Raw genomic sequence first — 17,111 nt, forward strand, 5'->3', positions numbered from 1 at the left:
ACCAATAATTTTTTTAAATGTAAGGACTTTGGGGATGTGAAGATCAGTGGCAGCCTGAGTTGGCTGCAGTGGCCAGGAGATGGTGGAGTGCAGGGGAGGAGAAGGAGGAGAGAAAAAAGCAGGATCACAACACTGAACTTCAAGGGAGAAGACTTCAGTTTCTTTGGGGGTCTGCTTGAAAGAATACCTAGAAAGAAGGTCCAAGAGAGCTGGCTGCTCTTCAAGGATTATCTCCTCCAAACTCAAGAATGGTTCACCATGATTTGCAGGAAATCAGGCAAGGGCAGCAAGGAGGCCTGCATGGACAAACAAGAGCCTCCTCATTAAACTCTGGCATAAGAAAGAAGTGTACAGGAGGTGGAAGCAGCCATAGGTGACCCAGGAGGAAAACAGATGCTTTCCAAGCGTGTGAGCATAAAGTTATGAAAACTAAAGACCAACTGGTTTTGAATCTGGCTAGGGACATAAAGGCCTGCAAGAAAGGGCTCCACAACTGTGTTAACAGCTGAAGGAGAACATGAAAATGCAAACCCAGTGCTGAGTAGGGCAGGTGTCACATGAAAAATGCCTTGAGACTCGGCTTCAGGAATCCCAGACCCTGAGATCCAAGAGGAAGTCTAAAGCGATTATTAAATTTTCAGTGGAAGAAAATCAGGATTGGGAACACTATTACAAAGTGGACTTAGATGAGTCCCTGGTGTCTTAACAGGATGCAGTCACAAGCACTGAGGGAGCTGGCTTATGTCATTGTGAGGCCATTCTCAATTATCTTTGACATATTTTGATGATCAAGGGAAGTTCCCAAGGACTGGAAGAAAGCAAACATGAAGCCTGGCATCAAGAAGGGCAGGACAGAGGATCTGCAAAACTACAGGCCTATCTGCCTACACCCAGTCCTCAGGAAAGTGATGGAGCAACTGATGCTGGAATACGTTTTCAGACACATGGAATAGAAGAAGGTGTAAGTCAGTATGCAATTATCGTGCTTAACCAATTTGATAGCCTTCTGTGATAACAGTGGTCGATACTGTTTCTCTCTAATTTAGCATGACACTGTTTCTCACAACAACCTTATACAGAGGATCATGAAGTAAGGATTCACAGGGTTCATCATAAATTAAGCCACCTCACAGTGAGGTGGCTGAATGCCTGCATCCAGAGGGTTATGAAGTGAAGAAAGTGGAAGAGTAGAAGAAAGAGAAAGAAAGTCCACTGACTTTCTTCAGTGGAACAAAGTCCACCTGGTGCCAAGCAGTGTACACCACGGAGCAAATACTATCTAACCCCTTCTTTAATTACCTGGATGATGGGATGGAATGCACCCTCAGCAATCTACCTTGTTCTTGGAATTATAGAAATGTAATGCCAACTCTCCTCCAAGAGAAATTTGTTTTCATTCCAGGAAGTTCAGCATATAGCCATCAGGGCAAATATTTACATATTCAGCCATTTATTTCATTAATATTGAGATTACTATGACATTGTTTGAATCTAAAGTCAAAAGATCTTAATATATATTATGAAATATTATGAGGCTTAATTCAATTTGGAAAGCAAGCAACTACAAGGAGTGCTGTGGTGGGGCAATGCTTACAACACTTCATTTTAAATACTAAAGGAAAGAATAAAAAGATCAAAAGAATCCATACATATGAAATCAAACACCATCCCACACAGTCACATTTCCTAACATTCCATTTTCAACACTCTGTGAATGCAAGCAAATTTTTACATCTATTAAGTGCAATTTTTGAGATTCATACTATGGTCTGTCCTAAATTATAAGTACATAAAAATATCTATTTCTACAATTCTACTTAAAACTTAATAGGAAAATTCTATGATGAATTTAGCATTAATGTAGTTTTAATTCTTATAAACCTTACAAAGTATTTTTGAAGTTTTGAAGCATCATCTCCAAAACCAAGGATACAGGCAGAAGCAAGTCTGCATTCTATTTCATATGAATGTGTGTGAGTTATGAAAAACCCCAAATCAACAGGCAATATTAATCAGAACAAAAATACAATCATTCCTCAGAATTAGAAGGGAAGAAACTAGCCCAAACTCTCAAGTTTACTTTATCCTGTCTTTACTGCTCTTAAATTTTTTTCCTCAGAATCTGAAGCTTTATAATTTAAATGTGACATTATACAGGTACTTAAATGAAAAATCCCCAAAACACCAACAGTTACCAAAAATAAAAAATGAAATAGTACCTATAACCAGCAATGACTGTACTTAGGTTACCATTTAATGCTATTTAATCCAAGCTAGGTGTTACTGCATGATCTAATGAAGTTATTATCATTATGTACTGACCTGTCAATGTTTTCTCCAGTATAAGCTTCCTCTCTTGTCTTTCTAAAACATCTTTTTTGCAACAGGAATATTGCTAAATAAAGTAAGCAACTTAAATTCACTTTTTCAGTACAAATTTAAAAGACATTGCCTAAAGAAAAAGGTAGAACAAAACCAAAGCATTCGAAATGAATACTATTTTGGTTCTTTCAGAAGAACTACAGTTTTGTTAAGTTAGAAGAACAGTTGTCAGTTGCCAATGGAAAAAGGAGTCTATTTCATAAAGAAGAATCACATCACACCAACTATTTTGTTCTTTAAAAAGCAGACTCCTGAACTTCCAGAAAGGGTTGATGATGGGGAAAAAAAAAAGTATGTAACAGAAGCTATAATTTTCCAGCAGCAATACAGTACTACTTCAAATAAGACTGTGTGGTAAATCAAAGAAATAAGCAGAGGAAAAGTATGATGGAGTTCATAGTGCTTCATCAAAAACAGTTGTCTGTATATAGACCAAACATCAGAAGTCTTATCAGCTAAACAATCTGGCCAAAGAATTATCTCTTACTCAGAGCAATAGAACTCAGGAACTATTTTCCTATCTCAAATTAAATGTTCTCTGTGTGATTTGCAAATATGAGAAGAACACCTACTAAACAGGAATATTCAATTTCACTACTGATATTTTTTCATTATATTAAAAACTTGAGTTTGGTATTCTTCAAATGCTTTTATTGATTTCTGCAGCACACTGCAATGGTACTGCAGCAAAATTTTAGATTTATAGGATTAAAATGGCCAGTAATTGTCACTGTAGTAAAAAATTATTTACCAGCACTAAATGTCTTTGAAACATGCAGCATATCACATTTAATAAGGGCTGAGGTATCAAAAGTCAAGATGAATATATACTACTGTGATCAAAAACGAGGAAAAAATAAACATGGTGACCAAAAAAAAAAAAAAAAGATAAAAATGAGCTATTTGCTAAAATAAAATAAAATAAAATAAATAAAAATAGCTATTTGCAGCTATTTCCTTCTTGTTTAAATAAGCAGGGAATTATATGGATGATACTGAATTTATGCACCTCTATATAGGAGCAACACTGCGCAGAGATAATGAAAACTAAAATTACACTTCCCACAACAGTTTTATCTCAGCCACATTTTGTATGCAAAGAAGTTAGAATTACAGCATATTATTCTGGCTCTTGAATACTACAAACACCAAAGCAGGAATGTGGGAATCATAACTCTAATTTTACCAGCTTGAATGAATTCAAGATCTCAAGGAGACCATTGCATTAAATATCCGCAGAACTCTATAAAGTTAATAGTAACTTGTTTATTTTATTTATGAACCTACTGCTGCTTTACTACTGCTTTACTTTCTCTGGTTTTTAGTAACATGGAAACAACATTAAAAATGTGAAAATACTACACAGTCTATTCAAACTTGATTTTTTAAAGAACTTTATTTAGACCAAGCACAAGACTTTTTACTTTTCTCTTTTACACGGCATAAATGTGGCAGCACTCCGTTGTCAGCCATTGGCTTACTTCTAAGACTATACCAATGACTTGGAATTCTGTCCCTCCTGATTAGGTACAGCAACTATCACTCCAATTCTTTCATTTTCAGTACTACAAAATTACGTATAAGGCTTTTTCATACCTACAATGAAGAAGTTTGAGACTAGTTCAGAACACAGTTCCCTTTATCAGCATGATACACCAACTCAGAAAACTTCTACAATATGCTTTATGTTCCTACCTTGTCTTTCAAAATATTTTTAAGCATCAAAAATCTGAAAACATGTTTTATTGAAAGAATTACTGGCTTAGTTGACAAAGATTACTGAAAGCTGTTCTGAGACATAAAAAAAAAACAAAAACAAAAAGACAGTCTAACCTACCTATCACTTTGCTTTGTTAAAGACCTGACTGACTGGCTCAATTACCTGCAAAAGAGCATTTGAGAATTCCCTGCCACAAGTGCTGGAAGTTAATTAGTAAACATAAAGGTGCATGAAAAAACGCTCAAGTAAAAATCAATTCAAACCATCTCATGAGGCAGTTGTTTGACAGATGTTCACACATGAAATGCTAACACAGAAATTTAATTTAAGAGCAGTTCAGTCAATACACATCCACAGCTTTGAATGATTCAGTGGGAAGTCCCTGAGAGTTCCCAAGCAATGCCAGAGTCATCACTATAGTCTGCTTTTAAGCTTCTAAAGTTAGCAGGACTAATAACCAGCTGTTTCTACCGGAAAAAGACATGTGAGGGAGAGGGACATCTGTACAGTGGAGCTGCCAGATTCCCTCAGTGTGTGGCCACAGGTGTTAACCCAAGTGTTTTGAGAGCCACCAGAGAAAGACAAAAGAAATTGGCATTAAAAGCTGTACTAACAGAAGGCATCCAATATTCAGGTTTCATGAAAGTAATTTTAACTGTCAGCTCTGAGGCACGTGACATACTTTTCTTCTCTGATTTGATTGTGGATAAATCCAGAAATCAATGAAAGGAAGTACATGTGTTTTTCTAAAAAGGTGAAAGTTTGACCCTTGCATTGCCATTCTCATAAACTGCAGTACCTGACTCAGAGACATGATACAGAGGCTGATAACTGCCTCAGTCACATTTCCACTACTTAAATATTTCTGCTTGAAGACCATTGTGAAAGCATATATATATATATATATATATAAAAATAGAATATATACTAATTCTATTTGAAGAGTTTAGTATAAACATTAACTTTAGCCAGTATGATACTTCAGTAAATCAGAAGGTTTTTTAAGCGAAGCCTATTTTTACTACACAAGCACACACTTCTGTCACTGAGTAGAATGTTACAAATATAAACAAAACAAAATATTAGATTATATTATCATATACAATGGTAAGTTCTAGGAAGTACTGCAGCCAGGAACTTGATACAAATTATTACAGAAACTCTTTAATACAAATGCAAAACAAGGAGTAGTTACTTAAAAACCATACACAGCAGGAAAAACAACAGCAACAACAAATAAATGAAGATTAATTACCAACAAGAAATATTGGAAACATTTTACATCTATAATATTTAGTCTGTTCCAGTACGATGGAAGAAAATGGAAAACTTAAAAAAATATCTGTTTTCTACATGAAACTTCACACAGGTATATCACAAACCAAGTTGACTTTTTGCAATGAAAACAATTTTAATTCAGCTGTATAGCATCAAATTACATTTTACAGAATTTTATGCAACACCATCTAATTCAGATTTAAGATAATGCTTTACAAATAACTGGCCATAGCTACTCTGGAGCATGCTAATCATACTATTAGACATTACCTGGAGCTTCTTGTAATGATCTTGATGTGAAATTATTTTTTCTTTTTTCTCTTTCAAGAAATCCACTTCTAGAACACTATGTTTTTCCAGTAAATATTCTAATTCCTAAAAGGGTTATAAAATAAAATAGGGAGTTAAACATTTGCAAATTCTGAAAATACAGGTTCAGTTCATTATTCTAATTTAATTCTTTTAATACTATGGGATTTGCTATCATAACATCCAGAGAGAAAGAGGGTTGTGCAAACAAACTATGATTGCATTGATTAAATTGAGGGGATATTTTTTAAAAGTATTAAGGTATTTAAAAGCAAAGGTATTCCCTGGTAGGTAGGTCCTACAAGGAGCCAATAAGAACATTGCATTTGTGTAGGGTTGAGAAAAAGAAATTAAAGGGAAGCCTCATTGCTCTCTGCTGCTTCCTGAGGAGGGAAAGCAGAGAAGGAGGTGATGATCTCTTCTTCCAGGGATCCATTGCCAGGGGGTGTGACCATGTTTCAAAGCAGCATCGGGGGAGGTTCAGACTTGACATTAAGAAATATTTCTTTTCCAAGAGGGTGGTCAAACGCTGAAGCTGGCTTTCTAGAGAGGTGGTTGACGCCCCAAGCCTTTCAGTTTGGACAACGTCCTTAATAATTTGTTTTAATTTTTTGGTCAACCCTGAAGTGCTCAGGCAGTTGGACCAGATGATTACTGTACATCCTTTTCAAGTGAAACTATTTTAATTATTTCCATATTTTTAATAGCTTGCTCTGTCTTTCTGTACTTGAAAAGCAGTATATTAAATGTACTGTTTGCAAACGTTTTCACTAAAAAACAGAAATCCCATTACATACAGCCCTGACAATCTCTATCTACATCTCTAAAATGAGTATGATTTTAAAATATTCTGTGATCTTGCAGAGATCCAGTCTAGAAGCCCACCCAACATGAACCACTAGAGAGGAAGAAGAATGACACTATTGACAATAAACTTTAAAATTACTTGTTATACAAAGAGCTAAGGATTTTCTGTTTCTTACTGCAGCTGTTGCTCCTACCAAACTCATTCCTAGTATACATAAGCTATTGGCACTCTTTCAGATGCTCAAGAACAACAATTTCTGCAGCCACACAGGAAGCCAACATAGAAACAAATGACCCACCAGATCACTGTACACATATTCAAAGAAAGCCACAACTGAGAGGGTCATGAGGAGGGCAGAAAGAACAGGTCCTTAATTAAGATTCAGTCCTGCTTTTAGACCAAATAATAAAAACAGTTTTGGAGATTCAATGGTTTTGATTCAAGTATAAAGTTCGACTATAAAGACTGAAACTGACTGTGCAACACTCCTTCAGTCCAGAGCCTAGCTCTCTGCTCTTACAGTCTGTATTCATGTTTCCTTTCCAGCTCTGTTCTTCATACTTAATTCCTAGCAAAATCAACCCATTCCAGACCCCCTCATTGCTGCCTTTAGTTACTAATCCTCACTTTCATTTCCACCAAGCCATTTCCTCCTCCCTAGCACACCTTGATGGCTAACAAGGAACAGTCTTAAGAACAGAAGAAACTAAAGTTACAATCCCATGCCTTTTTGGTAACTTAGAGACATAACTACAGACACAGACCTGCCTGGTACACTGCCATATTCAGGTCAGAGGGAATATCAAGAATTTAGTTATCCATGCTATATTTTATGATTATAAAGACAGTAAAAGGCACATTCAACTTCCATGATCAATAACCACATGATCCATCCTGTGAAAACATGTTTTGTTTTGGTTTTCACCTCCAGGAATTTTTTTTTCCTGAAATTTTAGAAAAATTCACCATAAAACATGACATGAAGACGACATGAAAAAAAATTTCATTAAATTCAGACAATTTCTCTGGAATTTGTCTAATTTCTACAAAAAATATGCATTGCAAATCTCCACCATCTTCAACAATATTTAAATCCTATATAGATGCTAAATATTTTAATTTTAAGCTTATGCATACCTTTTTAATTTTCAATTTTTCTTCTTCAGCAGTGCAAAGCTTGATTTCTAGGTTTGCAACAGTTTGTTGAAGGCAGCTCTTCAATTCATTTGCTCCCTGTGTCTCTGCATCAACCAAAGCAATTGCTGATGCAACTGAAGTCTTGTCTCCAATTACATTCAAAGAGGCAACTGGAGTATCTGCTTGACTCTAATTCATACAAGAAAAAAAGTGGTAAAGAAAATTTAATATTCCAGTCATGTAATTTTTCATTTTCTTATGGCACTAGAGAATTTAAGAACTGGAAGTACTCATGCTACTTTTTTGAAACCACACTTCTTTGAATTTGACCACTCACAGCCCCATAGGTAGGATGTGCTGGCCAAAAAAGAAAGTTCCAACAATGGAACAGTAGTTTGTCATTCTCAATGGATTCACATCAATCCTCCCATCTCCTCAACTGCTTTTCAAGGCTAGTTTAGAAGAAATCCTTAAAAAGGAAGATGGCACAGATACCTCAGTTGCCAATGAGGAAAAATACTCAAAAAGCATTGAAGAGACAGAAACGAAACTGAATTGTCTGTCTCTGCCTCAGGTTTACAGGGACATAAACTTTTCTTGGACCAGTCACTCCATGCTTTCACCCAAAGCAGACTGCAAACAGTAGCCATGGAAAGGGAACACTAATTTTCTCTGCTAAAATAAATATCTCATCTTGAGGCTAGACCAACAGAATAAGAGTAATTGGAACCTGTCTACAAAATTTAGTAAATGTTATTTCAGTGAACTGTAGAAGTATAAGAACTGAAACAGAGGTTTCTTAGAATACATAATCCAAAAAAGATGAAACACTAATAATAAGGTCATATTTTCAAGGAAAGCAAAAACTAAATTAGGTGAAGTTTAAAATATTTTGTGGTATGATTAACAAAAACAACAGCTTTTTTTCTCTCTTAAAAAAAACAAAAACACAAAACAAAAACACAAAACACACAAAAATCTTGTTTATATTACAGCAAAGGAACTTCAAAGCAAAAAAATTGGTAAATTTATTTCAGCTGCCACTTCAACAACAACAATTTGAAAGTCAAGATCACTTGAGACTTGGGGAGGGGTGGTGAAAGGAACATCTCAAGATGTTTATTATGAGATGTTTGACTGATCAGATTTAGTCCATTCCGTTAACACCTTTTATTCAAAACAGACACAAATAAATATTTACTTTTAATAAATCTCTCTCAAAGGATATCTCTAAAACAAAAATGGCTGATATCTTTACTGTATATGGATACGTAAGACTCAGTACACAAAACATCCAGAAAGAAAACTGCTGTTCATGCTCTGAACTCCCCATTTGTAAGAAGCAAAGTTAGTGCAAAGCATCTAACTTTGTACTAAACCTACTTCTGAGTGCTACTCAAGATTAGACTAATGTCTGGCATTGACAAAAATCGTGATGTTGGAACCTGAAATGTTGAAGTTTTTTTAACATGAAAACTCAAGAGGTTCTGAAGACAAAATTTTAGAAGAATAAAGTTCTAATATCCTCGTCTAACAGGTGTAAGGATATTTTATTATAGTTTTATGCCCATAATTTTCCTTTAGTTTTTTCCAAAAGCGCAAAGTTTGATCTCCACTTCAAAATCATGGTATAGGATTTCCTCTCAACTCCCTTTCTGCTTTTAGTAACACTTGCTAATGTTGTATTTTAGTTTGGATTATTTCCTACATTAAAAAGAGTTTATGGAACCATGGGTCTATCAGCTGACAGAAACAAGATGAGAAAGACTGAAATATGGCCTACAACTAGAATTTTCACACACTTGTATTCAGAAGTCAAAAAGTCTATTTCTTAGTGTTAGTAAGATTCCTAAGCAAATGACATTTTATTTTCAGAAAATACACCTAAGACTTAGTAGTCTGGAATATCTGAAGTGCTTTTTCCAATGAACACACAAGCTAAAGTTACTGGCCTTGCCCAAACAAGAAAGGATGCAGGTTATTCACATTTTACTGTTAGAAAAATAGAAAAGGGTAAGATCTGTTGCATCTGAAAAAAAGCACATTTTGATCATCCTGCCAGTAACATAAATCTACTTATCAAAACATTGTCAGAAAGGGAGATGAAGGGTTTTGAACACAGAAAACAACTCTGTCTGGCATCAGTCAATGCCAAGTCAAAAAAAGAAAACACTCCCCCCCTTCTCAATAAAGAAAATCTGTAACTTCTGGATTTCTAAGAAAAACTCTTCAGTATCATTTGCATCTGGGCACACCTCTTCCTCCCTTTTTATAGGCTTTCCCCAGAACATCAGGCTGGGAATATAAACCATTAACTAATTCATTACTTAAGACTGTACTATCGGAACTGTACTACCCACAGTCTTTATGGAAATGTGAACATAGAGATGCTGCTCAAAGGAAAACCAGTAAGAGTCAATTTAATCAAAACAAGTGTTTTGTATAAGTTGTTTAAATAGCTCTAGAAAAATGTTTTTAAATGGTAAGATTGGCACATCTACCATAACTATGAAATCCAGCTTTCATAAGTAGCCTTGGACCTGATGAGGCTACCCTGAAGAAAAATAAACCAAGAGCTGGGTATAAGAAGGATGCAAACTGACACAAAATACTGATTGGTTCAGAGAAAGACAAGAACACTTTAAAGTATATATTACTATGCATCCTGAAACCAGGACCTTTACCATGAATAAAACTGTTCAAATAGGTGGTGGCTCTGTAATCTATGTCAATGAAAATTCACTTGAGAGGGTAAATCTATTTCATTCTTGTACATAGCAATTGAGCATTCCTGTGCTAATCTCAAGGCAGAAATTTTATATACCTCCCTCATTCACCTAATTGTTTTAACCAAAAAAAAAAAAAGAAGCTCGGTTCTCAACACTATTGCAGCCCCAAAGAGATAAAGATCAGAAAACTAGGACTGGCAGATCAAAAAAAAAAATAAAATTTAAAATAAATAGGTTCAGCTGTCATCTTTACAGCTTTAGCACTAACAAATTTTTAGAGAACATTCCTTTCGCTTCCTACTTTTGTGCCTAGCACTAGCAGTATGCTTTTAATAACTCTTTAACACACTTATCTCTCCTGCAGTCTGTAGCAGAGCAGTATGGTGTCTCCCAGTTATAAGACTTATTTTTTAACATAATTTTAAAATTATTTTACTTTGAAGTCTGCATCACAGAAATCCAAGGGCCTTTTGCTCTTAAAAAAAAAGCAATTCAACCTAAATTTGCACATAAAAGACACAATTCTAAGATATTTAATACATTAAATTCCCATACTGAAAAAGTGGTCAATTTACCTGTACTTCAGGAGAAGATGGATTTATAACATTGTTGGCTGTTTGAACAGCTGTTGCCACACTATCACTAGGTAAACTGAATGAGTCAGAAGAAACCAGGCAAGAAGAAGGCACAGAGTGCTCCAGGAGATCAGGAGATTTATGGACTTCAGATACTAATGAAGAAAATAAAACCAGAAAATAGACACACAATATGAGTAAGCAGTCAAAAATTAAATTATTTCTGAAACATAAGCCTAGCAAAGTCAGTCACACTAGCAAGTACAATCATATTAATATAAGTCTATGCACCTCTTAAAACCTAATTGCACTGAAAACTAATTTCAAAGTTCCTCTACTTTTCAGTACTGTCAACTTAAGGACACTGAAAATTTTATAGCCACACTAGATTTAGACTTATGACTTACAAAGAGTTTTTACAAGACAAGCACTCCTATGAAAGATTAACAAATAAACTAAATAAAGAGAGAGAAAAGTAGAAAGAAATATATCCAATTATTTTAGAAAAGGCAGCTCACATTATTGTTACAAATCTTGTAAAATGTAAAAATGAAAAAAGCTCAGCCTCTCACTAACACTATACAAGTATGCATATAAGGCACAAACAAGTGCATGCAGTGGCCTAAAGGCATTCAAAAAAGACACATTGATTCTTGAATTGGTGTCCTGTGTTCCATCTTCTTTATCTGCTGGTTCTGGAATTCAGGTTAACAAAAAAAGACCACAAGACAGAAAAATCTCAGTATGGTAATTGCAGCTCTAGGAGATTTGGATACATGTGAAGAGGGAGAAACAAAAACAGCCATGCATGGAAACTTGGATGAAAAGCCTGGAGGACAGTACTTCAGGAAACAGAACAGGAACAAATTTAGGTAACCAGGACAAAACAAAGGATGGGACATAACACCATCTTTAAAAGTAAACTCTGCTCCAGAATTGGAAATGGGTTTTGTAGACTTCCTTTATGCACCATAAGATATCTGTGAAACCTCTCCCCCCTTCTAAACGTCTGCATACAAAGGTAGCTTCCTATAACCCTTATCTACTGTTAATTCAAATAACAGCAAGATGACAGACAAGATGACCTTTTTGGTTCTAAAAATACAATAAATTTTCTGGTTTATGCTATCATTTAATAGCCTGGATTTCAGTTTGAAATAAATTTCCAACAGATGGAAAATCAACTAAATACTGTACACCAGGCAATTCTGACTGAGAAGAAAATCTGTTTCTCTTACTAAAACTATCAACTCAAGAGGAAAAATACTGCATGACACAGATCCTTGTGGTGTTCACATTCATCCTTTGTTGATAATCACCACAGTATAGACAGAGTTCAGATATAAACATTTTATCACAAAAGTAAAAACAGAAATTAAGTCTGGCTACAGATGAGAAATGGAGACTCACAGAGATTAAAGCTTAAGGTATTCATGTATTTTGGGGTATCCAATACTAGATGTAAGACTTTATGTTTCAGATAATACAGATTTTTGTGGAACCTTCTACAATCAAATCTAGCTTTCAGTGATTCCAGTTACAATAAAGAATGCATAGCATTTTGAGGGGGAAGAAAAAAAGAGAGAAACAAAAACCTTTCCTCTTAAGTTACCAAAATATAGCTTAGGAAATGAGGAGCAACAACTGGCAACCACCTCTGAACACTGTGGTTTAAAATTGTTCAACTAAATACACGATCTTGCAGAAGACAAGAAAAGGTGGCTACACTCCAAGGTATCATTCAAACATCTTTTTAAAGAAAACCTTTTTTTCACTTTCTGCAATGTTAACGATTCATAGATTAAACATTCCTAGAATTACATGTGCTATGTCTGTAATTCAAGCCCTGTTAATTATTTCCTTTTGCGTATATACTGCTGAAATTGCATTAGCATCTTAGTTCAGCTCAAAATTTGCTTATGAAGACAACCCCTCAATCATTCCCACGTACCATGCCCTAGTTATCCTAATGTAACAGTTTCAGAACCCCTGAAACAAAAAAGTACCTCTGATAAGTCTAACTGACTGGACTCCAACAGTTAATGGATGCTAGGCTAACACTGGTCTGAAATAAAACTGAAGGGCATCTAGTATGGACATTGTCTTTTCAATGTAGTGAAATGAGGCAACCAGGTGCCACTAATTGAAGGCAGTGGGCATGTCCTTGTGTTAAGCCCACCTGTGCCTGATTAGGGCGGGCCCCAACTGCGCATGAGCAGTACTGGGGGGGGCTGATAAAAGGTGAGCTTCCAAACACAGGCTCAGCTCAGTCCTGAGCAAGCCAGCAGAGAGGTCAGTTGAATTCGGAGGAGTAGCAGCACCGAGCCAGGCTGACCAATCCTGAGGGCAACCAACTCAGAGCACTATTTTTTAACTGCTGGAACACCTGTTGGACCTTGGAGTGCCGTGCCCTAACAGAGGTTTGTCTTGCAACATTTCATCACAACTTTACAACTTTCATTGTCTTTTCATCTCCTCTTCAACCACTGTACCACCTGCTATGACACACAGCCATACTGATAATGACAAAATATTCTTCCCCTGTACCCTATCCGGATGCAATGAGTCTTATCTAACTTCTTCAGTAACCAAACCAAGAGTCAGTCCTGATGTATTTCCAGATAAAACGGGTACTATTCATTGGTCAAAGCTGCAGGACTATAAAGAAAAGCATGTACTCATTTACATGTATATGAAAAGAAGGATGAAATAAGATGCTGATACGTTACAGCCAGAAATGTTAGTTTTTAAAAAAAACTTGTAATAAGAACAGATAACTTCCCAGTATTAGGAATACGCTACCATAAGTTTATATGCAAGAACTGACAAAACCACGCAGTTTAACAGAAGCCATCTTGCTCACACATGAAAAATTCTGTATCTTTAATCTAGTAATGAAGCTCGGACAATTAAAATCAGTAGGGGATCAGAAATTCTGAAAACAAAACCAAGCAGATGAAACTGTTAAATCAGTATTCCATTTGAGCTGCATGCATACTTTTGAGCTTCAGAATGAAGATATTAGATACAAAATACGCCAACAAAAAAAAACTGTATATCTTAACACTTTTCACTTAATAGTTACAGTCCGATAAAGTTTAGGACTGGTTTTATGTATCAAAATTTCAGTTATCTGCTTAAATCCCAGCCCCAAACAAGGTTGCTGAAACACAGCTGTGCATTTTTTGTTGAAGAGAATTTCTATCAATTGCAATACCAGAGCTAGAACACAGGGATCTACAGCCTGCAGAATGCCGAAAAAGCAGTTCAGGGAGAAATAAACTGAAAAGTGCGGTACTTAAATGGACCAACAAACTTACTTTTGCCAGTACACAGAAAACTAGCACACGACAGGATATGGCAAACATATTCCATGTAAGTAACAAACACCCAATAAAATTAACCTATCACTGTCAGTGCCAAACAACTTTATTAATAAAATAACAGAGTTCGTTAAAAAATAATCCTGTTTTCCGATGAAAGAAAATGCAAGAATTAATAAATTTAATAAAAAATACAGTTTTTCTGTACTTACACTGCTATTAGCCCAGTGTTTTGGATAGCTATTAGAAAGGGCTGATTTGCTTAAAGAAAGTCAGAGGGATACATTAGTAGATAAGACCTGACACCCGATATGCCCGTAACAAATATAAGTCTCAGACGGCATGCACAGCATTCTGCAAAGCTGCAAGATGTTTTAGTAGTTTCCCTAGCAATCCTCCCATTCCAAAACCAACATTTTGAATTACTGTATGTGCAGATCAGCAATTCACCATAAGGAAGTTTATTTCCTTACCTTTCGGAGAATATAGACTTCAAAACTAAGTAAAACTAAGTCAGTGTTAATTCCAAAATTACTATCAACACGTAAACATCTACAAAATGCTGAATTTGATAGCAATTTCTGTGTTGATCTCAAAAACTGTGAATGTCTTCCTATCACCAAGAAACATTTGGCTGCTTCTCTACATGTGCCAGCTCACAGTGATACATCAACATATAGAGAAGAAAAACACTAGTATGTTTTCAAGATAATTTCTTATAGTTCACAATAGAAAGCACCTCCCAAAATTTTATTTTTCAAAAATAATACTTTCTTCTAGAAAACAAGTAATTACAAATACAATTCCACTATCTTAAATCTAAGGCTATAGAGAAATACTAATTTTATTTCCTAACTCCTTATTTAAGTAAAACTTATATATGGGTAGCAAAACTTTACAACACTGCAATCATTTAAGTAAACCTCAGAAACAAATATTTCAGTATTCAATTACTATTGTTTCCTTTTGTTTTTAAAGAAACTGGTTTCTACAAAATTGTCAAAATTTTCAGTCAACATTACTGCACTTTGGCAACTGTAAGGAACTAGAATATTTTATTTTATATTTCTTAAAAAGTTGACTTTTCTTTTCTGAACTGTATTTAAGTCTGAAGCTTACACATAAGCTTTACTACTCCAACAATGTTCTTAGAACTGTTTTGATTTCTTTAATAGGTTCTCATCTTCAACTTCAGGAACACATTTACCAAATTCAAGCTAAGAAAAGCACTAATGTTTAAGTAGTTCCCTCACATTTTTTCAAAGCCCAGACATTCCGCATACAGTATTGGTTCCTTTTAATACTTCCCCATATTAAGACTGTAAAGAAAAAAGGAAATCCATCACGTACATAAAGACACTAAATAAGAAGGACTTCTTGTTTGTACCTCAGTTAAAGAGTCTGATGGAACAGATTCAATACAAAAGGTGAAGCTTTGGACTTTCCAAACAGTAGTGCCAAAAGACAGCTAAGTGAAATGACTGCACAAGTGCATGTTATTTTTTTATTTCACTCTTTTACATTACCTCTTAATGTGTACCTTCTCACAGAGCTTAAGTTTTCAGACCAGCCCTTCTGTTTCCAATCTTATACAACACCCATTATGATGGAATCTAATTCAAACTTGCAGTCATAAGAGTGGAAAAATAAATATATTTTTTCTCGCTTTTATCATATTGAATAAAGCATTTGCTTTACTACTGGGTGAAACTGCTAGAGAAGCCCAACAGAAAGGATTTCATCCTCTCTGGGAACTGTCTAGGTGAAAGGAGACAAAATGGTATACCTGCTGCTCAAATTCTTTTCATCTCCCTTTCTGAAGTAGCAGCCACAAATAATAATTATTTTCTGATTTTAAGTACCACATAGAAAGGACTATTTGCACATACCAATACAAATTAAATTACACTGTAAGTCTATTGAACAAGTGAAATCAGCTTTGAAAAATATAGTAAAGAAGCACAATGCAAATTTCAAGGGCAAAATTGCTCACTGCAATCAATAATGGAACCTTAGAAATAATTTTTGATTTCTTCTTACGTATGGAGAAATACTGCAGCAGACTTCACTATTTAGTATTAAAACTAAAATATATTACAAACATTGGATATGGAAGAAATTGATAAGGAACATACTCCTCCTCCATAAAGCCCACTAAATCATGGGTGTATATAATGCTATCACACTCCAAATTTATCAGAATAATCTCAGCACCATAATATATTTGAATTTGATATTTTTCAGCAAAATAAGACAAGAACAACTAGCATACAAATAATATTGGGCAGACAATTCAGCTATTTCTCTTACTAAAAGCTTTATGTTAACATACGTTGCTAAAACCTAACCTAAGACTTCTATTTCACTTACAAATCATTAAAAACCTTTAGTGTTGCTGACAAATCATTTAAATTCTACATACCTTATCAGATTAAAAATGGATTTCATGACACGGACATACTGGATGCAATTTAATTAAACACATTAAAACTGGCTAATTAATTTAAGCTGTACTTTTTAACAACAGTTAAAATTACAAGATCAGTAACAAACTTATTTTGGAAAATACAGTTTCCTTGTTTATTGGTTTAATTTGGTTTTTTTTTATTTCAATGACAAGTAGAACTAATTTTTTGTAATGGATGAAAGCCAGCACTGCCAGAAATGAAACAGCAAACAAAAAAATGATCTGATGAATGTGATTTATTGAGAGCTCATGTAACAAATTCCTATCTTATTTTTAGAACTATAGTAATTTTACATAATTTATATAGCACAATAAAATATCAGACAAATTTTTAGCTCCTGATCGAAGAATAAAATATGGGCTGTTTTTTCCCTTAATGCTAC

At 34.9% G+C, this 17,111-nt stretch overlaps 1 protein-coding gene across 5 annotated transcripts in view; it reads right to left on the reverse strand.

Annotated features, from left to right (window-relative positions):
• Nucleotides 1–17,111, reverse strand: part of CCDC91 (coiled-coil domain containing 91) — a 113,062-nt gene that overhangs the window by 79,536 nt on the left and 16,415 nt on the right. For all 5 annotated transcript variants that reach the window (XM_030469375.1, XM_030469374.1, XM_030469376.1 and 2 more), the window contains exons 4-6: nt 10,939–11,093; nt 7,635–7,823; nt 5,651–5,755 (exon numbers count right to left, since the gene is read on the reverse strand). In XM_030469375.1, coding sequence (XP_030325235.1) covers nt 5,651–5,755; nt 7,635–7,823; nt 10,939–11,093 — 449 coding nt within the window. The remainder of the gene's footprint in view (nt 1–5,650; nt 5,756–7,634; nt 7,824–10,938; nt 11,094–17,111) is intronic.

The sequence above is a fragment of the Calypte anna genome, chromosome 1 (genome assembly GCF_003957555.1).
Source record: "Calypte anna isolate BGI_N300 chromosome 1, bCalAnn1_v1.p, whole genome shotgun sequence".
NCBI lineage: Eukaryota > Metazoa > Chordata > Aves > Apodiformes > Trochilidae > Calypte > Calypte anna.